The 25974-nt window shown below is 43.8% G+C and overlaps 1 protein-coding gene across 1 annotated transcript in view; it reads left to right on the top strand.

Annotated features, from left to right (window-relative positions):
• The window catches only part of SCUBE2 (signal peptide, CUB domain and EGF like domain containing 2), a 65331-nt gene extending 39665 nt beyond the window's left edge, over positions 1-25666 (top strand). The window contains exons 16-23 of the mRNA XM_077769183.1: positions 24-230; positions 13467-13637; positions 15750-15917; positions 16880-17041; positions 20309-20506; positions 21709-21861; positions 24322-24401; positions 25080-25666. Of these exons, the coding sequence (XP_077625309.1) occupies positions 24-230; positions 13467-13637; positions 15750-15917; positions 16880-17041; positions 20309-20506; positions 21709-21861; positions 24322-24401; positions 25080-25232 (1292 nt within the window). The 3' untranslated portion in view covers positions 25233-25666. The remainder of the gene's footprint in view (positions 1-23; positions 231-13466; positions 13638-15749; positions 15918-16879; positions 17042-20308; positions 20507-21708; positions 21862-24321; positions 24402-25079) is intronic.
• The last annotated feature ends 308 nt before the right edge of the window (positions 25667-25974 follow it).

The raw sequence follows: 25974 nt of genomic DNA on the forward strand, positions 1-25974 counted from the left end.
TGCTGTCCCTCTCCCTCCCCTAGCTTCCTGTGACCTGAGCTGCATCGTAAAGCGAGCTGAGAAGCGGCTCCGGAAAGCCATCCGCACACTCCGGAAGGCTGTCCACAGGGAGCAGTTCCACCTCCAGCTCTCAGGCATGGACCTTGAAGTGGCAAAAAAATCTCCCAGAACATCTGAACACCGAGTAGAGTCCTGTGGAGTGGGCCAGGGCCACGTAGGAAACCAATGTGGTGAGTGACCTGCTGGCCAGGACATTCTTACTAACGGAATTGTTTCGACCTCCATAAAGAGTAAGGGCAACCAAAAGTGTGGCCTCTTTTCCCTCTCTGGGCTCACTCCAGAGAACACCCTGGACACCACTCTTATTTGGGATCTACGTGTTGGTGTCTGTTGTGTCTGCTGGACTAGGAGCTCCTCAGCACCTGCCACAGTGTCTGGTTTGTGGTGGACGCTTAATAAATGTTTGCTGAATTGAGGAATGAAAAGGAAGAGGTAGGGTTGATGACAAGAGAGCGTACTGACACTGACCTTAAACGGTCTGAGCAATGGTGATCTTCAGAGCACTGTGGTCCCAGGCAAGGAGCAGGACTGTAGGTGTAAGGCACCCATAAGCCTTCTGCACGCTCCACCGTCAGTTCCCCATTGTTGTCTCCCTCTGGCTCAACTGACGCTGGCAATGAACAATCTCCTGTCCACAGTTGTGCACAGAGGCAAGGCTGGAGGCCATGAGGCAGCCTAATGAGATCCCTGTGCTTCAGCCCAAGGCTCCTAGTAGTGTCAGTTCCATATATGGGTGCGTCTGTGTGTGTGTTTCAGAATTAAGTTTGAGACCCGGCATTTAAACAACACCAATTTTATTTCTCTGATGAAGTTCTAGGCAAGAGGAAGCTGGGCAAGAAGTTTTAGGGTGGTCGGTCTTGAGATTTGTTTGTGGAGAAGAGCTGTTCTAGAAAGTCTAGCTTTATAGGTAATCACTTTATAGTCTCACATTATAATAGTCATGGTAATGATTTACGTTAAGCATGGTATCTATAGTATCTCCTTTAACCCAAACAGTCATCTTACAAGGTAAGTCTTATTATCTCCAGTGAACAGAGGAACAACCTGGAGCTCGGAGGACCAGGTTCTTTGGCTTTAGATCACATTGATGGTTTGACTCTAAAGCCTGTGCTCTGGTCCCAAGTAAGGTGCGTTTTGATAACCAGACCCCTCCAGAATAAATTGCTGTCCTTTCTCAGGCGCCATTAGAATCATAAGGCCCTAGAAGTAAGTCTTGAGCCAAGGAGTAATAAGCCAGTGTTTTTCAAGAAGCGAAGCTAAGCCCAGGGCATTCATTCAGGAGAGTTTTGGCAATAACCCCAAATATGTTGCTTTGTCAAAACGAAGCAAAAATCAAGGGTAAAATCAAGTGTAATTGTCCGCCAGGGGCTAGTTCTCAAATAGTCTTGAGTTTTATTCCAGCTAACTCTTTTAAAAAGAAAACAACAACTAAGAAACAACCCAGCTGGTTGGTTTGTTCTCATTTAAAATTCTAGGAGTTCATTTCCATACCAAAATGGTGATGGGTGTTGGCTGTTGCTGCCCTACTTTACGGAGTGAGTTGCAGAAACTGTCAGTAACAGGCAGGCCAGTCTTCCTGCTGGCCTCTCAGAGCTAAATTGCCTCCCATTTCTCCATTTGCTCTTCTGGTAGGGAGAGGCCTTGCAGGCTTGCCAGGGAGACTTTGTGGCCAGTGAAGAAATCAGGCAAAACTAGAGTATTACCAATATTACCATGGCTGTGTTCCTCGGGGAAAAGGCCCAAGAACAAGGACCAGGAGTTACTTAACAGAGGCCTCATGACCATGACAACTTGTGAAAGACACTTGGTACGGGGTTTATGTCGCTGTTGTGTGTGTGAATGCGTCCTGAGATGCTTGTCATGCTAAGTTAGATTGGATTTGTTGTTGAGAAGCAATGTGTCTTGTCTCAAGAGCTCCCTCTAGCAATGGACGAATTTTGTGGCCCACATGGAACCAAATCAGGTTCACCCTGACAGCAGTGTTGAAGATTTTACCATATAGAGAAAACAGCGCAAAGAATTATCAGTGAAATTTCTTCCTCCTGCTGAAGGGAGAAAGTGCATCTAAGGAGGGGCTGCATATGCTAATTAGAAAGGCTGTTTACCCGGAAGACACATGGTATGGGCAAAGGGGCAGGAGTGAGTGAGCGGGGAGAGGAAAGCTTGTCTTATGCTCCTTATACTCCTGGACTATTTGCCAGTCTTAGAACTTCGTAAAGCCCAAGCTTACTCGTATTTTCTGAACTCTGGATGGTATATACGGTGGAGACATACCTAGGATAGTTCTTTTTGGAAATTATTTTCAGTGTCAGCAGAAAGGGGCCCCCAAAAACATTTTGAACCATTACATTTTTCCATTAAAATATTTTTTATTTAGTTTTCCATTACCAAAGTAGTATATGTTTCAAGTGGTACAGAAATGTACACAGTAAGGATAAAAGCTCTCCTAATCCTACCCTTGGGAGAGAATCCCTGTCAATAGGTTGCTATGTATTTTTCTATATCTGTTTTTATGTACATATAAAAATGAGATATTATTTATTCAATAAATATTTATTGAGCACCTACTGTGTACCAGATACTATGATAGGAGCTGAGAATCGAGTAATGACACAAAAAGGCAAAAACCTTAGCCTTCCTAGCATTTACAGTTCTGGAGGAGGGAGACAGACCACAAACCAATAAAGAAGGAAATTATGGTGTACCAGGTGGTGATAAGGGTATGAAGGGCAAGGAGGGAAGTGGAATAGAAAGTGGGAGGGGTAGGGGAGGACTGAGGAGGAACATACTCTCCCCAAATGTAGACGGTGGTCAGGGACTGTGGTTGTTGCAAAGTGTCATTTGGACAGAGATGTAAGAGATGGAGGAAGCAAGCTATGGGGATATCTGGGAGACAGCAAGCACCGACATCCCAAGGTAAGGGAAAGCAGGCCAGGAAGATAGCGGGGGAGGGAGGGTAAAGGGAGGACATCAGAGCAGTAGCCAAGGGCCTGACCAGGTGCGGATGGAAATCTGGGTGAGGATTCCGACTCTGAATCTGAGTGAGAAACAAAGCCAGTGAAACGTTTTAAGCCAGAGGAGTAACAGGGTTTCTGACTTATGTCTTAAAAGGATAGCTTTGGCAGCTATAGGCTTATGTATGAAAAAAATATTTTTAAAACGCATATCAGTACAATTTGAATAGTTCTGGGTTGCTTCTAAAGATGGCATAGATCATGAGCATCCTTCCATGCTAATAGAGGAGTTCAGTTTATTACTTTTAAAGCTTCCTCATCTGTATTTGTTCAAGATACCAGTATTTATTATGCGTAGCAACATGGATGGACCTTGAGGGTGTTATGCTGAGCGAAATAAGTCAGGCAGAGAAGGACAAATATCATATGTTTGCACGTATAGGAGGATTAGGAGGAACTTGACGGACGAACAAGGGGGAGAAGAAGGGCGGAAATGGTGGGGGAAAGGGAGAGAAGCAAACCATGAGAGACTCTTGAATGCTGACAAAAACTGAGGACTGATGGATGTGGGGGGAGGGGGGGATGGGCATGGAGGAGGACACTTGTGGGGATGAGCACTGAGTGTTATGTGGAAACTAATTTGACAATAAACTATTAAAAAAAAAAAAGATACCAGTATTTATTAACCATACCACTGTTGGTGAACATTTAATAAAGTTGTTCCTAATTTTTTAATGACAAACAATGCTGCAGTGAATATCCTTTTTTTGTGCACATAGCCTATATGTTTGAAATGTCATAAAAGTCTACTTCTACCAAATTTAACTTGTTTTTCTTAGATTATTAGTAAAACTGAGTATGCTGTCCGATGTCAGTGGCCATTTGGATTTCTTCGTCTGAGAATATCTGCATTCTTTGCCTGTTTTTCCAGCAAATTGTTGCTTTTCCAACATCACTTAAAAATAAATTTTAAAGTCCTAAGTTACATCAAAAAACATAATCACTTCTGACCAATGAAACACTTTTTTTTTTTTTACTATGATCATGTTTGCATAGAAAAGTCTCATTCATTTGGCATTTAAGAACCTTGGGGACAGTTTGCTGCAGGTGACCTTTGTACCATCTGTGATCAATTCTAGCAAGATGGCAAAAAACAGTGATTATATTCTCTGAGGAACAGATTCCTTAAGCTCCACAGTAATTCACAAAGCCCTTTATACCTAAAGAAAAAATAATGACGATGTGGATTTCTATTTTTCTTTCATAGCCATTTGTCCTCTCATAAAGTATGAATTATTTAAGGAATATACTTGCCAAAATATATATTTTTGTATTTGATTATTCTTAAAACTTGCTGAAATTTTTAGAAGACACAATCTAAGCAACTGGCAAACTGGGAAGAATTTTATTACTGAGTTCTTGAGAAAACTGGGAAGGTTTAATTCAACTTTCATTAGCGGTAACTTTCCTCTGCAGCAAATGAGAAAAATTAATTCAAGCAATATTTATTGAGATACCACTCTGAACTTGGGATGAAGCAGTGAGAACATAATGGGTGAGGAGCTTGCTCTTATGAGGTTCACATTCCAATGGGACATGGACAATAAAAAAGTAAAGAAAAATAATTTCATAAGTTATAAATGCTATGAAGATAATAATACAGAGGATAGAGGGGAGGGGGATCACTCTCCATGGGTGTTTAAGAAGGCTTTCAGAGCAGGTGACATTTGATCTAAGACCTAAATGAGAAGGAGCTGGCCTTGTAAAGCTCTGATGGGGACAGGGGGTGTTCTGGCTGAGGAGGGATCAGCAAGTGCAAATGGTCTGAGGCAGGAATGAGCCTGACATTTTCTTCTTAATTCTTTCAGAATCGAGAAATGATTTGGAATTGAACAGGCAGAAATTTTTCTTATCTGTTTTAAATCATGGAAATTATAAAGTCTCTATTAGCAATATGGACCAGTATTAGACCAACGCTTATCACACAGACTTCGTAGGAAATTCTTTTATTATTTATTTATTTACTTTTAAAAATATAATTTATTGTCAATTAGCTAACACACAGTGTGTAAAGTATGCTCTTGGTTTTTGGGGTAGAGTCCCATGGTTCATTGCTTACATACAACACCCAGTGCTCATCCCAACAAGTAGTAGGAAATTCTTTTAACTAAAAGAGTTTAAAAAACAGAATTTGGCAACATGTTGACATTTATTGAGCACTTACAATGTGTTTAGCACTGTGCTGGGCACTTTACATATATTATTTCATTGTCAGTCTATTTTGCATCATGCCTTTTTTACAGACAAGGAAACTAATGCATAGGGAGGTAAGGAGTTTTGCCAGTGTCACCTAGCAAGTAAAAGGCAGAGCCAAGGTTCAAATCCAGATCTTTCTGAAGAGCCTATGTTCCTCTCCCAGTGTGAATGCTCTCACTTCTGGGTACAGCCTGTGCTGTGTGATTCTCTAACTGTTATAGCACTCATATGGAGAACCTCTATGGGCCAGTTCTGCAGTGGGTGCTGAGGAGGCCTGGATAAATAAAACACAATCCCTCAAGTCACACTTAGCCATCCCCAAAGAGAAGAAGCCTACGCTGAGCTTTGAAGGATGCACAGATAACGTGTAAATGGGGAGAAGTGTTCAGGCAGAGGAGTAGCCTTGGGGAATGAGACTGACCAAGATGTGCACCTGGGGGTGGATGACTCCTCAGTATTACTAAACCAGGAGAACAAGGTAAGATGTGACGGCTAGTGGGACAAGCACGCAGGTCATGAGAGACCGTGAATATGTCGCTAAGGAGCACTGACTTTATATCTAGGTGACAAGGTGCCATTAGAGGGTTTGTAATCAGGGAATGTCCAGGTCATATTTGTATTTTAGAAAGATTCCTTTTACTGGATTGAGAGTCAGGATCAGAGGCAGAAAACCCAACTTGGGAGGTTTTGAATGCTTTGCGTGAGAGATGTTGAGGACCTGAAGGTACTAGATGGAGTAGGAAAGAAGTGAGGAATTCTAGAAATACTTAGGAGGAAATGTGAGCAGCATTTGGTGATAAATTGGATTAGGGACTGAGAAGAGGAAAAAGTCGGTGTGAGCTCAGAGGTTTCTGATGTGGCCATGATCCTTCACTTCCTTCCCGTATGTGCCTCATCTCACCCAGCCCTGTTGCATATGCAAGGAGGCACGGAGAAAAAGCCTCTGGGTTGGTTGAATGGTTGGGTGAATGTGGTCACTGAGGAAGAAATAATTAGAAAAGATTTATAGGAAAAGCAGAAAAAAATAGGCTCTTGAGAGAGCATGAGAAAGAAAGAAAACTCAGATGCAGAAAAGGAGACGAAAGGCTGAGTTCTGAATCAAAGACGCTAGGAGGAGTGCAGGGAGTCCAGTCAAGGAGGTGTTGGAGTCAGGGAGGGAAGCAGTCTGAGAAGTACTTTAGAAAGGTGAGTCTGACTTTAGGCTGTGACAGGGCTGAGGCAGGGAAGAACAAAAGGCAAGGGAAGTAGTTGGGAAGTTATCCCTCTCTAGATAAGAGATGGTGAGGATCAAAGGACCTTAATGCCACAGGGATGAAGATTAGCAGATAGACAAAAGGAACACAGCTGCAGGATGCTGCAGATGGGGAAGGGAGGAAAGAGGTCTGGAATAATAACTACCGGCTGGTTGCAAGGGTTGGAGTCTTGGTGCCTGGGGGAGTAGAGATGCTGTTTATAAAGAGTAAAGCCAGAGGGGTAGGAAGAACTGGGCAGGGAAGGGAAGAGAAGCATTCCCTTTGAGTAAGTTGAATTTGAGTTGCAACAAGACTTCCAGGCAGTGATGTCCATGGGCTTCTGGGATGCTAGGAAAATGGCTTTATCTTTTCATGTGCAGACCAGCCCGCCTGTCCTGCATTGGTTCACACATACTCTGACCCACTTCCTGTTAAAATGGATGAACAGCCCATGCTCCTACCAAGGCTGGCTTCTCCAGTTGGGCTCTGGAGCCCATTTGCTTTCACCTTTTCAAGAACATTGCTCCCGTTAGTGTCCCCAGTGACCCCTCAGCTCAGAATTCTCCCTCTCTGCTAGATCACTTCCAACCGCACACAAACCTATGCTTTGTCTGAAAAACCAAACAAACTCTCCTTTGACTTCATGCCTCTCTCCAGATACTACCTCATTTCTTTGACTCCCCTCCCCCATAAAGCAAAATGCCTTGAAAGAGTTGTCTAAACTCGCTGTCTTTGTGTCCTCCCCTCCCATTTTCTCCTCAACTCTAGCCGGTCTGGTTTTTGTTTCCAGCCTCTCCACTGAAACTGCTTTTCTCAAGACTTCAAACCACTTTTATGTTACCAAATCCAGTTGCCAATTCTCATTCAGGTACTTGTTTCCACCCCCCTGGAAACATTCTCTTCTCCTGGGTTTCAGACACCACACTCTTCTGGCTCTTCTCCTACCTCAGTGGCAGCTCCCTTTTTATTTTCCATGTTGCTTCTCCCCTAATTTTTGATTTCTAAACATCAGATATCCCAGGGCTCAGTCCTTTGTCCCCCATCTTGTATCTTCACACTCTCCTACATGACCTCATTTGTTGCCAGATCTTTAAATACCACCATGTGCTGGTAACTCCCAAATGGCCCTCTCCAGCTCTGACCTCTCTTTTGAATTATGGGCTCCTCTATCCCAGGAGGTGTTGAATGTTCTTCATCACACACGCGCGCACGCACACACATACACACACACACTTAGGGTAAAATATTTTTGAATTTGTGAATGTTTATTTATTTAAAACTCACATACTATTGGGTAACATGTACATCTTAAAAGATAGAGGAATGAGGTACAGGTTAAATAAACAAAATTTAAAAATAATTGGCCAGCATCTTAAGGTACCGTATGTATAATTTGGCAAGGTTCATTGCTAACAGTAGTGGTTGTAAAGCCATCTTTCAAATAGTCTTTTTGTGAATTGCTAGTGTTTTGGCTCAACTCTTGTCAGGTATGATGAAATCCTTACTATTTCCATCTCATGATGTTTGGCAAAGAACTAGTCTGGGAGTAAAAGGCATGTCCACCTGGCTCTTCCCTGTTGTTTACCCATGCCTGCTTGGTCCAGGGTCTCTGTACGATTGTTTGAAGCTGCTCTCTATTTTGTGCCAGTTAGCTTGGTTGAAACTGGGTAATATAATCAGGAAATCTATTCAACTAGGCAAACTGTAATTCTCAATACTTTGAAAAGAAGCAAAGCAGTCAGTACCTTCCCACCCCCAGTGCTGCGGATGCTTGTTTTTCCCTTTTCTTGTAGACCTTGTTTCTTCACATGTGTCTCTGACTCATGGAGATGTGGACAGACTGAGGCCCAATCTTATGTCATACACTAAACCAGTGAACCTTTCTTTATTTCTTTTTTTGAGGGGGTGGGTAAAAATTAATAGGCAAGGATGGGAAAATGCTTTGCCCACATCTAGTGGATCATTTTGTAAACCCCCGAGATATAATATTCTACCTCAGAGACCACCAGTAAAACCAATGCCTTCTCAATATCAACACGTGAATGACCAACAGACATCTTAAACTCCATGTGTCTCAACAAAACATTTTATCCTCCTCCCTCCCTCCCAAGTAAAACCTGCTTCTCCCTCATTTCACCTCTATTTACCTCATTGCTCAAATTGAAAACCTCACAGTCTTCTTGACCTCTCTCATTCTGTCATGCTTCTCATCCAGTCCATTAGCAAATTCTGTCATAGCTACTTTCAGATTATATCCTGAATCTCAGTATTTTGTCTTCTTCTGTCATTACTACTCTGTTCCAAACCACCATCTTCCTGGGCCCAGTCTATTGTGACAGGCTCTGACTCATCTTCCTACCCTTGCCTGACTCAGTATGTTCTCCAGATAGCAGTCAGATGATCCATTAGAAAGATAAGTCAGATGTTGCTGCTCCCCTATGCAAAACCTCCAACACACTTTGAGTTAGGTCTAATTTCCTTACCATGACCTTCAAGAACTTACGTAATCTGGCCCTTGCTTGCTTTTTAGAATTCCTGTCCTATCACCCTGGCCCTTTCACTGTGTTCCTGCTACACTGGCTTTTTTTGCCACCAGCCAATCCCATTGCAAGGCCATTTTCCTCATTTCAGTCTGATCTCTGCTCAAGAGGAAAGTCTGGCTGCTATTCTAAGACAGCATATATACACCACTCTCTCCCACCTTCTTACCCCATTGTATTTCTCTCCATCATACTTACTTCTAGGTAGCATTCTACTATATATTTATTTATTTGCTTACTTACTGTCCATATTCTCCACTAGAATGAGAGCCCCTTGAGGGCAGGGCCATGCCTGTCTTCTCCGCTATATCTCCAGTTCCGTTGAGAACAGTGCTCCACACATAATCAGTGCTAAGCATTTAACTGAAGTAATGAATTTTCACAGTGACAACAGATGAGATCCCAAGGATAGCCACCAACATTAAGACAAAAGAGGGCAAGGGGCAAATCTTTGGGGAAATATTTAAATTGAGGGCAAAAGAGGCCCCTTGAAGGAAGTGACATCTCAGTCCCAGTTAACCAGGCAGGAAGAGAACACGGCATGCTTTGGGGAACCCAGCCTGGAAGGTGTCCAGCTGCACTCATCTCTCTGCCCCAACTCTAAGAAGGTTTTCAAACAGCAAACCTGAGCACACACCAGAAACCTGGACTGTGTGACAGCTCAGCCCCTCAGCCCCTGGGGGTGCTCTCTCCTGTTATTCTGTTAAATACTGTTATATCCTGTTATTCTGAACAGCTCATTTAAAAGGGCTTCCAACCAGAATCCCAAGGCCACAGCATTGTCTTAGTCTCTGAGCCGTGAAAAAGCAGCAGCTCCAGAACACCCTGGGAATTGGCATGGGCAGCTTGTGGCTCTCCTTCAGAAGTCAAGGCGTGCCTCCTAAGAAAACAAGTCAGATGCTAGAGAGTGACCTCTTTTATTAGGTTCACCATCCTCGCCACAGAGAGACCATAGTGTTTGTCCATAGCCTGAAATACTCAAAGACCATAGTGTTGAAAAGAGGGCGAGCCTTCAGGTCTCTTTGTCGCCATTAATCCTGGTCCCTGCTGGTCTCTCCTTTTTGCATCAGAAAAGCTTTCTTGTATTTTTTTTTTAAGAGGGGGAGAAAACAGCTGTGTGGGATTTGAGAATGAGATTTTAATGGTCACTGAAGACACACAAAAGCTTTGCTGTGATCCTGAAGTGTTCTGGGGGCAATTGACTCCTTTGTCTGGGGCAGCAAAACAAGCTGGCTGCTGGAGGAGAAAAGAGAACCGACTGGAACGTGTGATTGAGGCCTCCTCAGGCCAGATCTTCAGCACATTTGCAAAAAGCTGTTTTCAGGCATTTCTTCATGACATTCAGAATCACTTTTAACTGTTGAGCTCATTTTTCCCCTGTGAAAAAAACAAATTAATTTGAAAGGTGCTTGGCAGGAATGGTTTCTGTAGGTCTTTCTGGAAGGAAGATGGAAATTGTGAGTGACAATATGAGTTTGTTTACATGAAGCAGGTCTTTCACTGGGAGAAAAAAGAACCAGTGCCCTCTTTTCTGCAGGGCAGACCAAGGGGGCATTTCTCAGCCCTTTGCTCATTGGAAAATTACAACAGATGTGAGACATTGTGAGGCTTCTCAAAATATAACCTTGAAAAGGCTTTGGGTGGTTTAAATAGTTCTAAAGAAGAGTGGAAACCCAGAGCAGCAGGAGCCCACCCAGTTACTTTTTCCAGCGAGAACCAGGGCCATTCCTGTCCGTCCATTGAGGGGATCTGTTTTCACCCAGGATGGCTATGATGGAACAGACCGTGCTGATCTTACTCGAAGTTATGATTTGTAGAGCTTTGAAACCATTGCCGTCTGGCACTTTCCCTCTAGGCAAATGAACGTTTCAGAAATGGAAATGGTGGGGCTGGAGAGGCTCCCGGCAGCCAGATTTTTACCTTCCACCAGCCTTCATGACTGTTGACTTGGTAGAGCCATGAAGGAGTCATGCTCTCACTTACTGGCCTGCTGCAGGCCCATCCTAGGACAGTCAGGTGGGACACAGGATAAGAAGTCAGGAATTCCTAGTACCTGATTCGGTGCCGCTTTCATGGGAGATGAACTGAAACCAGAATCGTATGGAAACCGCTATCCAGTGGTTCTCCTATTAGAGAACAGCTCTGGAGTTATAGACTCTGTCTGCCCCAGATCTGTGCATCAGACTCGTTATAATGTTTGCCGAGAAGCAAGAGAGCTTGGTTTACTTTCAATGTTTTAAAAATATGATACAATTAAATAAATTGATACCATGAATATTATAAAAGATAATCCAAACAATATAAAAAAGTATTAAAATTTTGAATTTAGAGTAGACTTTATTGATTGATTGCATTTAATTGTAGAAATAATATTTGAAATATGGCATCTTTTGGCTTATTATGACTTAGAAAAAGCCTTGTTTATGTTTTTTTTAGATTATGAAATAAATAATGAAAAGGCATTTTTATTAATGGCAATAGACAACTTTGCCATGTTTAGCCCTAAAAGTATAAATTCAGATTGCATTTGTGGGATAGCATGAAAACAGATATTCCCCCTCACAGACACTGAAGAGATATAATAGCTAATTTTATCATGTGATATTTTGTTTTCTATGTCTTAGCAGCTTCACTATAAAAGAGAATGTGTTGGGGTGCCTGGGTAGCTCAGGTCATGATCTCATGGTTGGTAGGTTCAAGCCCTACATTGGGCCTTGAGCTGACAGTGCAGAGCCTGCCTCAGATTCTCTGTCTCCCTCTCTTTCTTCCCCTCCTCTTACTCATGCATTTGTGTGCATTTTCTCCTCCATCACAAAAATAAATAAACATTAAAAAAAGAGGGGGAGGCCTGGGTGGCTCAGTCAGTTAAGCATCTGACTCTTGGTTTCAGCTCAGGTCATGATCTCATGGTTTATGGGTTCAAGCCCTGAATCAGGCTCCATGCTGACCGCACAGAGCCTGCTTGGAATTCTCTCTCTTTCCCTCTCTTTCTGCTCCTCCCATGTGCTTCCCCCTAAAATAAATAAATAAACAACAACAACAACAACAACAAGAGTGAGAGAGAGAGAGAAAATACATTTGTTCCAGTCAATCTCCCCTAATTCCACATAAAGAATCTTTGGCAAAGTCTTGAATTATGGTTCAGTCTGCACTTTTGTTAGTGACCTTTCTCCCCCTTAAATCCAAAACTCTTAATCTCACCATAGGTGTATTTCACAGACTAGCTTGGGACCTTGGCCAAAGTATTTCACGTCCCTAAGTCTTTGTTTCTGTAAAATGTAGTTAATAATAGCACCTAACCCCTTAGGGTTGTTGGATCCTAAGGGTTGTGTTTGTTTGTTTTTAAGTAGGCTCCATGCCCAAAATGGAGCTTGAACTCATAACCCTGAGATCAAGAGTCACATGCTCTACCAACTGAGCTAGCCAGGCGCCCCTATAGAGTTATTTTGGAGATATGAGATAGTGTATGTAAAACTTTGGGCATGGTGAACAGAGATTGTAAGTACTTAGTAAATGTTAGCCATTAGAAAGGCTATTTTGATGGTTATGATGTTTGAATATATTAAAGAACCCAATTAAGCATATTTATTTTATATTCATATTCTAAAATAAGATATAAACCTACATTTAGTAACTAACAATACCAGAGATAAAGTCAGGAGCATGGTTTATTAATTTCCTTGTAGTTTTTTTCTTTCAGGAGACATTTACCATAGTTTACTCTTTATAACATATTAATTTTATTACAAACATGTTATTTTGGAGAGCTTATTGGTAAGACTCTTGAGATCGCCCTCCTCCCAGCCCCCAGAGAGTGAGCTTTTCAATGGCTCCTCTACCTGAAGAATAAAATCCAAATGGCTGGCATTCAAGAATTTTTTAAATCTATCCCAAACTTCCTTTCTTCCCTCTCCTCCTATATGTCATGCATGACCTTTTATGACCTGCCCCCTTTTCTTCTTCAGGAGATCCTATTCATCCTTTAAGTTCCCACACAAATGTGGCCTCTAGGAAGGCTTCAGGGATGCCGTCAGCCAGAATTAATAGCACCCTCATTTCTGTTCCTTTAGCACTAGGCTTATGTTCAGTGAATGATTTTCACTTTATAATCCTTCTGACAAGCTCTGTGAAATAGGAAGAGTCATCAAGTGCTTGTGCTCAAAGATAATTAGGACCACTGTGATCCTTGCTTCTGAGGAGTTCATGGTCTAGGGAGAGAGAACCTGTAAACACCTCTAACAGTGGGCCACAGGGATCCTGGCAGAGGGGTGTGCACAGAAAACCCAAAGGTGTTACACATTCTGTATTCAGGGGTTTGTAGGAAGGAGTGTGGAGTCTATGCCATCTGTTTACTGTTATCTCTAGCATTCATCCTTCCTTGGCCTCTGTCCTTCACTGACAAGATCATTTCCCACTTTGGCTAGTCAGTTGCAGGGCTGGGACATACTACGATGGAGCACAAGAACGCTGCATTTTATGTCCAAATGGAACCTTCCAAAATGAGGAAGGACAAATCACATGTGAACCGTGCCCAAGACCAGAAAATCCTGGAGCCCTGAAGACTCCAGAAGCTTGGAATGTATCTGAATGTGGAGGTAAGGGTTCCATCTGCTCCTCCTTATTCCTCCAGTCTCCAGTATTGCTTAGATGCAAGGTGTAAGTAATGTTTCAGTGTAGACAATGCATAGTGCACCATGGGCTTCCTACGGGCAGGGACCATGTCGGGTTCATTTTTGGCTCAAGTGCCTACCTCGGTGCCCAACACATGCTGGGTTGATGCTCACTGGAACAAACAAATGAGCTGATAGAAGGCATTAGCAGGAAAAAAGATGTAAGTGTTGCTGATGCACACTTCACTCACATAAATAAATATACCTTGAGACCTGAGTGATCTCCCAGTGTGTAGTGTTACAATGGAGAAAGTGGTTCTCATTATTTGTCCAGCTTCAATCTCAAATTCATACCTTATTGATTTTTAAAGAGTACCCATTTGGCGACTTTGTTAAAACTCCGTGAAGAGTTTTTGATGTCCCTTATGTTAACTCTGGAGCCAAGTTTACTTAGATTTTGTGGGCTATTTCCTATTTATTTTATTAATAAATGTCTTCCTTTTATTTTTTTAAATTTATTTATTTTTTTAAATATTTTTATTTATTTCTAGGAGAGAGAGAGAGAGACAGCATGAGCAGGGGAGGGTCAGAGAGAGGGGGAGACACAGACTCCGAAATAGGCTCCAGGCTCCGAGCTGGCAGTCAGCACAGAGCCCGACGCGGGGCTTGAACCCAGGAACCGCGAGATCATGACCTAAGCGAAAGTCGGACGCTTAACCGACTAAGCCACCCAGGCACCCCATATGCTTTCCTTTTATTATGTGAAGGAGAGCCAGCTGTATTGATGCTCTGTGGGCTCACATAGGAGGTGTGGTCTGACACAGCAGTTCGTAGGTGATGTCTGCGGTGGAGAGCAGGTGGCCCCTGCCTCTCCTCCCAGTGACTCCCAGGACCAGCTTTGGTTCCCACCTACATGACTCCAGACTCTGCTGTGGGGTCTTTCAAAGGGTTTAAAAGTCAGAGCTTCAGACCAACTGTGTGATTCCTACCATATCTTTGACCTTTTATGACATCCTAGGACCAACTGTAAGGTTGGTAAGGAGGTACTTTGGAGCATCTATTTATACTTGTATGTGACCTCATTAAGATATATTTAAAGTAATATTATTAGTAATAATAATAGTAATTGCTAACATTTATTGAATACTTGCCTATGCCAGGCATGATGCAAAGTATATTACATGAATTATTCCCCTGCTTGTTATATCACTACAACAACTTTATGAGGTTAAGGGGACTCACTGAAGGTCACACAGCCAAAGAGGGAGGATTTGGCCTCAGAACGTAGGTCTGACAGATTCCAGACTCTTCTCTTGGGCGTGTGTTCATTAAGTGTCATTACATCTATAACTTATGGGTAGAAAGAAGACTGTGAAAATTAATAAGGGAGAGATGATCAGCAGTACGAGAGTCCACAGATTTTCATAATATCTTGGAAATGACAAGCTAATTCCTAAGGAACATGTGCTTTTAGAAATCCTCTGGTTTATGTCTGTGTTTCTTGCCATAAACTTAAAAAATAATTAAGTTAGGTGCTTAAAGTCAATGCCACAGGGTCCCTCTATCCATGTGGATTAAATTGGTTGGATTTAGTAGAGGGAGGCTGGGACACACTCTAGTGTAAGATGTAACTTAGTATATATAATTGATAAAACAGGAAGACTCTTTCATGATCGGAAGAGTCTTTATATCATTAGGATGTAGTCAGCTGGGTAAGAGTGTTCTTCTAGGTCGGATTACTAGCATGATTCCAGAGCAGAGAGCCCTTTCTGGAGGTCCCTGCATTGCAGGCGCTGTCTGGGAACTGTGTAGTCCTAAGCCTTAAGCAAACCCAGGCCTGCTCCATACTTGGGAAGCAGTTAACACTTGGCTCCTTGGCCTCTGTCTTTGCACTGTACTTTGTACCCCTGTGTGTAAACATCAGGCACTCACATGCCACCTACTCAAGGTCACTGGCAGAACAGGACAGGGCTCCTCTCATGGAGGTGGGAGATCAGGTCAGCCCAGGGTGACAGGTCTGACCAAGCTCATCTACAAAGAGATGGGAAAAGGTGTGCCCAGGGGGCCTTGCTCACTTAGGGTCATTGGTTTCCCCAGGTCTGTGCCAACCTGGTGAATATTCTGCAGATGGTTTTGCACCCTGCCAGCTCTGTGCCCTGGGCACATTCCAGCCCGAGGCCGGCCGTACTTCCTGCTTCCTGTGTGGAGGAGGCCTCCCTACCAAACATTTGGGGGCCACTTCCTTCCAGGACTGTGAAACCAGAGGTGAGGACTGGCAGCTTGCCTTTTTCCAGAACCGAATTTCCCTTTTGAGAACCATGGGAATCTGGTAAAATTCCTATCAAGCCCAGCTCAGAGGTGCCTTGTGTGGTGTCCCAGTGGCTGGGTGGTCAGGTCCCAATGCCATCCACTCCTGCAGGCTGTACAGGGAGCAGGAGACTTCTTCTTCTTTTTCTAAAATATAAAAAAATTTTTTTAGTTTGTTTATTTTTGAGAGAGAGAGGGAGAGAGAGAACATGATTGGGGAGGAGCAGAGAGAGAGGGAGACACAGAATCTGAAGCAGGCTCCAGGCTCTGAGCTGCCAGCACAAAGCCTGATGCGGGACTCTAACTCATAGAACCGTGAGATCATGACCGGAGCCGAAGTCAGTCACTTAACCAACTGAGCCACCCAGGCGCCCCAGCAGGAAACTTCTTAGATGTGATCTCCCCTAGCTACCTGGGCCCCTTCAGACAGGGCTGACTGGTCTCTGAGAAGTAAGCAGGTTTTTGCAACAGGTTCTTGGCTCCTTCTTTCTAGCCTTCCTCCCTCTCAGTACCCTCTCCCTAGGGCTCCCCTCTCATATAGGTTCTGCCTTTCCCCAGAGCCCCACTGCCACCTCTCCCAGGACCTGGCATCGGTTAGGCACCCTCATAGCTCACAAGCGTGCTCTGCATGAGAACTCAGGCTGTGCTCATTTATGCCTGACTCTGCATGGACTGTAAACTCTTTGAAGATACACCCATACTTTGATCCCTTTGTGTGTGAGTGTCATGAGTCACAGGTCCCACCCAAGCTGGCTATTTAGGGAATTAAGTGTTGATTAGCCCCAGATTAGTAGGAAAGCAGTACTTCATTTGAGCATACAGATTTATTTCATGAACTGTGAAAACTTTTACATGACAGTTGATGAAAATACAGTTGTTGCTTTTTTTTCATTCTCTCCACCCTCCCCCCAACCCCACAGTTCAATGTTCACCCGGACATTTCTACAATACCACCACTCACCGATGTCTTCGTTGCCAAGCAGGAACATATCAACCTGAATTTGGAAAAAATAACTGTGTCTCTTGCCCAGGAAATACTACCACTGACTTTGATGGCTCCACAAACATAACTCAGTGTAAAGGTAGGTCTCTGTGAGGCTTTCACAGTCTTGACCAAGAGGGAGGTGCCTGGGTCCACCTGGGGCAGGGGGTTGGTGCAGGGGTCCCAGGGGCCTTGAGAACCATGAGGACATGGTCAGCCCAGCTCACATACTGCAGGTCGGTGCTAAGGAGAGCCGGGCTTGGTTCCCAGGTACTTACCTGTGTTGATCCTGGCTACTTCTCCAGGCACATTGACAGGCTATACTTGCTGAAATTTCCTCCCACAGGCTAAGTTTCAGTTCGGCAAACATTGTTTGAGGGCCTGTCATGTGCCAGGCCCTCCAAGAAGAATAAGTGCCTGGCCCTGCAGGTAGCACATGCTGTAGGACTACAGAGGAAAGAGCAATTAACTCTGTCTAAAGAGATGAGGGAAGGCTTCTGGAAGGCATGAGGAGGTTTAGGTGGAGAGCGTGGGAGGAGAGCAGGAGAAAGAGCCTTATACCCAAGACGACAGCTAGGAGGAAGCACAGACTCAGAAAAATGAAAGGCTTTTTGAGAGACCCCCCTGGACCTGGATTATGGAATGTCTGAGCAGAATCTGAGGCAGAGCAAGAAGGAAAGCCTTGAATGCCACACAAAGGAATTTTACTTGTATTCTGTAGGAGTGGGGAGCAGATCATTCAAGGACTTGCTGTATGTTTAGCTGGGTTGTGTTTTTAACCATTATGTAAAATTCTCCAGGAAAAGTCAGAAGTAAATCTCAGCTAACTCCTTGTCGTTAACACAGTGGTATAGGGAGGGGAGCAAGGAGGCCTCCCCAAATTGGAGGAGTTTGGTATTGAGGTTAACAGTGTTAGAAAATTATTCCCTTTACCCAGACAAAATCTGTTTCCTTGTCCTCCCATCCCCAGCTCTTTGTTGGCCCTTAGGAGCCACATGGCACAGATCTTCAGGTGGTCCTTCAGACTTGAAGCTGAGTCCTCAACTCCATGGCTCTCTTCACTCCACTCCCTTCCAAGAAAACATTTTTCCTACTGGAAACAATAATTCACAGTTTGCAGGGTGCCTGGATGGCTCAGTCCATTGAGTGTCTGACTTTGGCTCAGGTCATGATCTCACGGTTCATGGATGCAAGCCCCACATCAGGTTCTCTACTGACAGCGTGGAACCTGCTTTGGATCCTCTATCTCTTTCTCTCTCTGCCCTTCCCCCACTCACACATTCTCTCTCAAAAATAAATAAACATTAAAAAAATAAAATAATTCCCAGTTACAATTAGAAAGGAAAAAGATAGTCCCTTCAACATCCTCTCCTGCACAGGTGCACCTGACAGTTTTATACAATAAGCTCCTGAGGGCAAGGACTGTGTCTTTCTCATTTCTGAGCTCCCAGAGCTTTTGCCAACATTTTTTGGATGAATGGAGATTCAATGAATACTGATATGGCTGAGGTGTGTGTGCGCGCGCACACGCGCATGACCTTTGCTCCCAGAGGTGAGTATCCAGCAAGCCCCATACTGACTGAGACCTAATTGGAATTTTCTTCTGGACCAAAACTAAAATGTGGTCTTGACCAGAAAGAAAAGAGAAAGAATATGACTATCATGAATTCATCAAGACCTCTAAGAAAGGCTCATATATCCTCTACTTAGCAGTCAGCTCTGTTCTCCCTATTTTTTTTTGTTTTTATGAAGAATTTTATGTATTATCAAACAAAAATGAAAAGTTGATTTTGTATGTGAGGAAGGGTTTGGTGGGCAGTTCAAACTTGAGTACAATTTCTCCCCTTCATGAGCCCCCGTGTCAAATAAAAGTACATTGGAATTGTTCATCACTGCTTATTTTAAGTTGCTTCTATTTCAAAGTTCCACTTCCAGGGGAGTAATATCACCTATCTCTATATGAAACTTAAGTGTTCTCTTCCCTATGTATTTAGATGTAACCCATAGAATGTCATAACCTGTACATTGAAGTAAGTATAGATTCAAGACTTGGTTTTACCTTAATATGCTATTTGGCATCCAAAGTTTGATTTCATTAACCCACCAGGCTAGATTAAGTACGATTTCAACTTCACTTCACTACTTTGTTCTAAATTACATTTTTTGTGAAACTTTGTTTTTTCTTTAAGGTTTTGATTTCTTTTTTTTTTTCTTAAATAGTTTATTGTCAAGTTGGTTTCCATATAACACCCAGTGCTCATCCCAACAAGTGCCCTCCTCCATGCCCATCACCTCCCTTCCCCTCTCCCCCACCCCCATCAGCATTCAAGAGTTTGTTCTCAGTTTGTTCTCAGCATTCAAGAGTCTCTCATGGTTTGCCTCCCTCCCTCTCCCCAACTATTTTACCCCTTCTCCTCCCCCATGGTCCTCCATTAAGTTCCTCCTAATCCACCTATACGTGCAAACATATGGTATCTGTCGTCCTCTGCCTGACTTATCTCGCTCAGCATCACACCCTCAAGTTCCATCCATGTTGCTACACATGGCCAGATTTCATTCTTTCTCATTGTCATGTAGTATTCCATTGTACAGATGAACCACATCTTCTTCTTTTTTCTTTTTTAATGTGTTGTTTTTTTCTGAGAGAGAGAGAGAGAGAGAGAGAGCATGAGCAGGGGAGGGTCAGAGAGAGAGGGAGACACAGAATCCGAAACAGGCTCCAGGCTCTGAGCTAGTGGTCAGCACAGACCCCGACGCAGGGCTCGAATCCACAAACCACGAGATCATGACCTGAGCCAAAGTCGGACGCTTAACCGACCGAGCCACCCAGGCGCCCCTGAACTACATCTTCTTGATCCATTCATCAGTTGATGGACCCTTGGGCTCTTTCCATGATTTGGCTATTGTTGAAAGTGCTGTTATGAACATTGGGGTACATGTGCCCCTATGCATCAGCACTCCTATATCCCTTGGGTATATTCCTAGCAGTGCTATTTTTCTCCATATTTTGAAAGACCTAGAAGTTCTGTGTAATGGGTTCCCCTGGCACCTAGACTTTGTAAGCAGATTATTGAAAACTAAACTCACCCTTTGTTTCACGAATGCCTTCTTCTGATATTGAGCACCTTCAAGTTAAAGAGAAAATGGCAACTCAGAGGGGAACTCAGTGGGGTGAGCTCTGTGTGGGGAGCTAGTGTAGTTGGGCTCCCATGGGAGACCCTAGGCATTGTAGGACACACTAATTCCTGGGATGGTGCCATTGCTCGGTGGCAAGAGGGACACAGTGGTTCTCAGCTGAGCTGCTGGTGGCCATGACAGAGTGACAACAGTGCTGTGCCTTCATAACTCATGGCATTTTTTCTTCCAGACAGAAGATGTGGAGGGGAGTTGGGAGATTTCACTGGATACATTGAATCCCCAAACTACCCAGGCAATTACCCAGCCAACACGGAGTGTACATGGACCATCAACCCACCACCCAAGCGCCGAATCTTGATTGTGGTCCCTGAGATCTTTCTGCCCATAGAAGACGACTGTGGAGACTACCTGGTGATGCGGAAAACCTGTGCGTCCCCTCCCTGTGCTTGCCTCCCCTCTAAGGCCAGCGTGGAAGTCTGCTGGCATGCTCCCCAGCTTTAAACGTGAGCAGCAAGCCTAGAGTGTCACCTCTGTATTAGAACAGAGATGGGACATGAGTTTATAGTGTTTTCCAAGAAACAAAATTTAGACAAAAACCCACCTTGAGGCCTCTTGCTGTATCCCAGAGGTAGTGATTCTGCAGGTCAGTCTTGCCCTTTGGGCTCACTGGGGACCCTCTTCCACCGTGTCACAGAGTCAGTGAAGCTCATGGAGGGCTGGCCCCAGACATTTGTTTCACCGTGGGAAGCCACTTGTGGCTGGGACTGACCTAGGCTAAGGTCATAGTCCAGCCAGGAGGGACCCTCCTCTGATCCCGATGTATGACCAGTGCCCAGTAAGGGACACTGCCACCAACACAACTTCAAGGCACTGTAGTAAGTGAACTCATCAGCCAGACTGCTTAGATCTGAACCTAGCTTCACCTCTTGTTACTTATGGGATCTTGGACATACATTCTGGATCTTTCTGTGACTCTGTTTCCTCATCTGTTAAAAGGGGATAATAATAATTGCTACCTCATTGAGTTATCATGAGGAATAAATGACTTCATAATAAAGCACTTAGAATAATAATGACACATAGAACCACTATGTTTCCCACTCTTATTAGTGGTTACAGTGTCTGAAGTCAGGTGTGGATTTGAATTCTGACTTATCGACATACTGGCTCTGTGAGCCTGGGCAAGTGCTTAAACTCTCTGTAAATGAGTTAACAACTGCACCAGGTTCCTATGGTTTTCGGAGGATTAAGTGAGATAAAGTCCATAAAGTGCATAGCACACCACCTGGTCTCAGGAAGCATGTGAGGATTGGTGGTGATTATGACTGGATGACAGCAGCTAGCTGTGGAATTGGATGGCCTCTCCTCAACCCCTTGCAGTGAGTGCCGTGGCCTGGGCTGCCGCTGTTTGCCTAGCCATGGGCCTTTCAGTTAGCCTTCCCTGGGGGCCTGCAATCAGCAGTGGAGTCCGCTCCATTCCCAGGACTTTGGCTCCTATGATGTCAAAGCTGGGCCCAAAAGAACTCTGGAGCATAACTTGTTTTCTGGTGTATTTGAAAAGATGAGTGTTCACTGTCTGCTGCTCAGGCTGATTCCTGAACCCTGTCCTCCTGTAACTTCCCTTGGCAGCTTCATCCAATTCTGTGACGACATATGAAACCTGTCAGACTTACGAACGCCCCATCGCCTTCACCTCCAGGTCAAAGAAGCTGTGGATTCAGTTTAAGTCCAATGAAGGGAACAGTGCCAGAGGGTTCCAGGTCCCGTATGTGACATACGACGGTAAGCGCTGTGAAGCTTGGGCTGTGTCACGCCCAAGGAGCTGCTCTGTTTTCAATAGAACCAACTTCTGGGCCTGCCGGTAGATTGCCGACAAGCACACATGCTCATAAAGAAGAAAGGACACTGCTGACTCACAAGTGCCAAATTTAAACAGACTTTGGGGATACTGACTACAGGGATGAAAAAATGTTTTAGAAAATAAATAAAAGTGAGCATGGCTTAGTGGAGAACATGGGCCAGCCTCGACCTAATCTCTTCAGTGACTTTGTGTGTGTTGCTTACCATCATTAAGCCTCATGTGCTTAATGTGTAAATGAGGATAATCATTCGACCTAACATGAGAGTCCAATGGGATAATCCATAAAGGATCTGGTGCAGTGCCTGGCACATAGTAAATGCTCAATAAATACTAGCTAAATATGACCATGACTTTCATTACATGGAATCCTGAGGATTCCTGCACAGCCCTCACAATTGCCATAGACACAATTCTTTCCTGAGCCTATGGACAAGGCCACTCAGGCTTAGAGATTAACTTAGACCAACTGGCCTGAGGTCACATGAGGACAAAGTGGCAGAGATCTTTGAGACTCTAGGACCTGAGCTATTACCTATGACTCTTGACTACTTTTCTTATGACAGTTGTAGCAAGGGGTGAAACATGGTAGTTCTTAATAGTGGAGGGACTATTTTTAAGAGACAGCAGTCTGTGGTGCCTGGATGGCTCAGTTGGTTGGGCATCCGACTTTGGCTCAGGTAAAGATTTCATGGTTCATGAGTTCGGGCCCCGCATCAGGCTCTGTGTTGACAGCACAGAGCTTGCTTTGGATCCTCTGTCTCTCTCTCTGTCCCTCCTCAACTTGCATGCTCTCTCAAAATAAATAAATAAACATTTAAAAAATACAAATTAAAAAAGACAGCAGCCTGGGAGCATTTGGCATGGTGGCAAGCAGTGCTTCTGTTCTGTCTTACACTAGAACATCACACAGCAACTTATCCTCCTGGTGGTGAACACCATCACCAAAAGGAGCTGGTTCTCTGAGGAAGAGAATCTGCAGATTCAAGAGATTCAAGATAAACAGCATGTACTCTTACTCATAGTATATTCACTAAAACAAAAGGATAAGAAGGAAGATGCCACATGAATAGAGTTCCAGTGAGGTTGTACCTGTATTAAATTAGTAATCATGAGAACTATACAATAGTTAATAAATAGTGAATAAATTTTCATTTACCGTCACTTGACTAGGAGAAACTTTTTCAAGAATTCTTTCCACACAGTTCCAGTGATGTTCTTATGATTTGTTTGGTTTTGTTTGCACACGATATGCATACAAAGAGGCATTCTTTTTAGCCTGGAATTTGGAAAAGATTGTGTTTTGCGTGTGCTTGGTTTGAATTATGACTAGGAAATAGGCTAGACTTTTGAAAGGTGGGGATTTAGATTTGGAAACAGCTTACAGTATGTACTACATTTACTGTGTACATCAGCACCAAAAATTATTAATAAGAAAATGAACATAGCTTTCTTTTCTCTTTAATGAATGAAATTCTCCCCACCCCCGGCCCCATCCAGAAAGAAAGAAAGAAAGAAAGAAAGAAAGAAAGAAAGAAAGAAAGAGTCTTGCTTTGGTACTAAGAAACTTGATTGTTTTACATAGTACAAGGGCAGAGAGAAAAAAGGGAAGACAGAGGGGAGAAAAGGAGAGAAGGAGAGAAAAGCCCTGAGGCTGGTGAGTTCACCAGGGAGCAAGTATAGACAGAAGGGATGAGAACCAAGCTCTGAACCCTGGGACCCTCCCATAGTAAGAGGTCAGGGAGAGGAGGAAGAATAGCAAAGGAACCTCAGACATAGTGACCAATGGGGTAGGAGGAAAACCAGAGAGCATAGTATTCTGGAAGCTGAGTGAAGAAGTAGGTGGAGGAGGAGAGGTGACTAGAGACAGTGAGTGTTGACAGTTCTTTCGAGGAGTTTTGTGATAAAGATGGCAGAAATGTAGGATGGAAGCTGAGGGAGAATTGAGGTCAAGGGAGGGACTTTTTTGGGATCAGAGACATAATAGTGTGTTTACATGATGATGGGAAGGCCCAATAGAGAGAGAAAATGTCATCGTGTAGGAGAGAAATGGCAGAATTACCAGAACAATGCCCTTGGCTTTGTGAGAGAAGATGGAGCCAGGGGACAAAGCAGAGGAAAGATGTTGACGGGATGCACAGAGGGTTTATTTGAGGGAAGATGGAACAGAAAAGCTGGGTGCAGAGGCTGGAAGGTGAGAGGATGTGGTGGTGGGAGTCTATGGAAGTTCTCTTTGGATCACCTTTTCAGTATCACAGTGGTCATTGTTCTGATAGCAGCTGCAGAACAGGCATTTCTCAGAGCCTTATTAAAAAATGAAAGAAAGACTGAGTTTGGAAGTAACTAAACCCCATAAATGTCAATCATGTCCTTTCTTCCAACAGAGGACTACCAGGAACTGATTGAAGATATAGTTCGAGATGGCAGGCTCTATGCATCTGAGAACCATCAGGAAATACTTAAGGTAAGTACATAGCGAAGGTGGACACTGCAGTCACCCTGGAGCCCCCAGGCACCACTGCAGGAAGGTTTTCTTTTGGTCCATGTTGCTACATTTCAGACACCATGCCTGCTCCGGGCTGAGGTCAGTTTCATATCTTCACCAGACTTAATTTAAAAAAAAAATTCAGATAGCTTTATTCAGTGTTGTCAAGTAAAATTGGGTTTTTTGGGTTTTTTTTTTTAATTTGGAAAAGTGTGGAGGAACAGTGGGAAACTTGCTTACCATAAATCCAAGACCGTGGCAAATTGGTTCCATGTTCACTCTCTACATAATTGAAGATCAGTGGCTCCTTGTTTCTCCTTCAAGCCTAACGTTCGCCAAATTTTAGATGCTTATAAGTACTTATCAGACACTTGCCATATTCCCCAGATTCCGATGTTGCATCTCATCTGGTTTAGAAAAAGAAAGCCATTTTTTATATATTAAACTTTCCTTTATAAAAGTAATACATGGTTTTTTTTGTAGATATTTAGGGGAAATAAAAACTGGAGAAGAGATAAAAATCAGAGAGAACAATTTTCACAAAGTGTTTCTCAGCTTATCAACCTACTGCCCACACTGGGGCATTATAGTTCCATTGGCAAAATGTTGGGATGTTTACGTATTTTGGCCCAGTAACAAAACTTATGTTCTTTTTAGGATAAGAAGCTGATCAAGGCTCTGTTTGATGTCCTGGCCCACCCCCAGAACTATTTCAAGTACACAGCCCAGGAATCCCGGGAGATGTTTCCAAGATCCTTCATCCGACTGCTACGTTCCAAAGTGTCCAGGTTCTTGAGGCCTTACAAATGAGCCGGCCCACGTGCCACTCAGTGCCATGTTCTGTCTGTGGGCTGGCGGGACTTTGTGCAGCCAACATGGTCAGATATCGCTGCCTCCAGTAGCATCGACTCATTAGAGTTCAATTTTTATAGATAATACAGATATTTTGGTAAATTGAACTTGGTTTTTCTTTCCCAGCATTGTGGACGTGGGCTGTGAATGGCAGTGAGTCCCACCACCTCTCACTGATGTGAGCAATGTGTCAGAGACATCAAGGGCTGGCTGAGCTGGACTTAAGTCAGCTCAGGTGAGACTCACCTGTCCTACCTATTTCCTTCCTAGTTCTCACTCCTCCTCAAGCAGGCCGTGGTGGAAAGGAGCCCACAGAAAGTGCTGCCTTATCTGAAACTTCAGCTTCCTCCTGCCCAGCCCTCCCTAAGGGAGCCGTCTGCACCCATGCTGTGACCAGGCAGAGAAGGAAAGGAGGAAGGGAGGGTGGGAGAGCCCTTCAGGCACCATGCACCCATCTGAGACCTGGGAGGATTCTGTTTCCGTGTAGCCTTTTCCAGCCTGTGTGACCTGAGTTTGATCCCCGGACCATGGGTTCTGAGCATGGATCATTAAAAAAAAAATACTTAAAGCAGAAAGAATTAGAAATAAAAAGATAAGAACTAAGCAGTTCCACAGGCATAATAATGTGGATCTATGGACAGCCTTCCTAGTGGCCAGCTTCCTCTCTGCAGCAAATGAACAGTGCTAGTTTTAGCACCTT

The sequence above is a fragment of the Crocuta crocuta genome, unplaced genomic scaffold (genome assembly GCF_008692635.1).
Source record: "Crocuta crocuta isolate KB4526 unplaced genomic scaffold, BGI_CrCroc_1.0 scaffold255, whole genome shotgun sequence".
Classification (NCBI taxonomy): domain Eukaryota; kingdom Metazoa; phylum Chordata; class Mammalia; order Carnivora; family Hyaenidae; genus Crocuta; species Crocuta crocuta.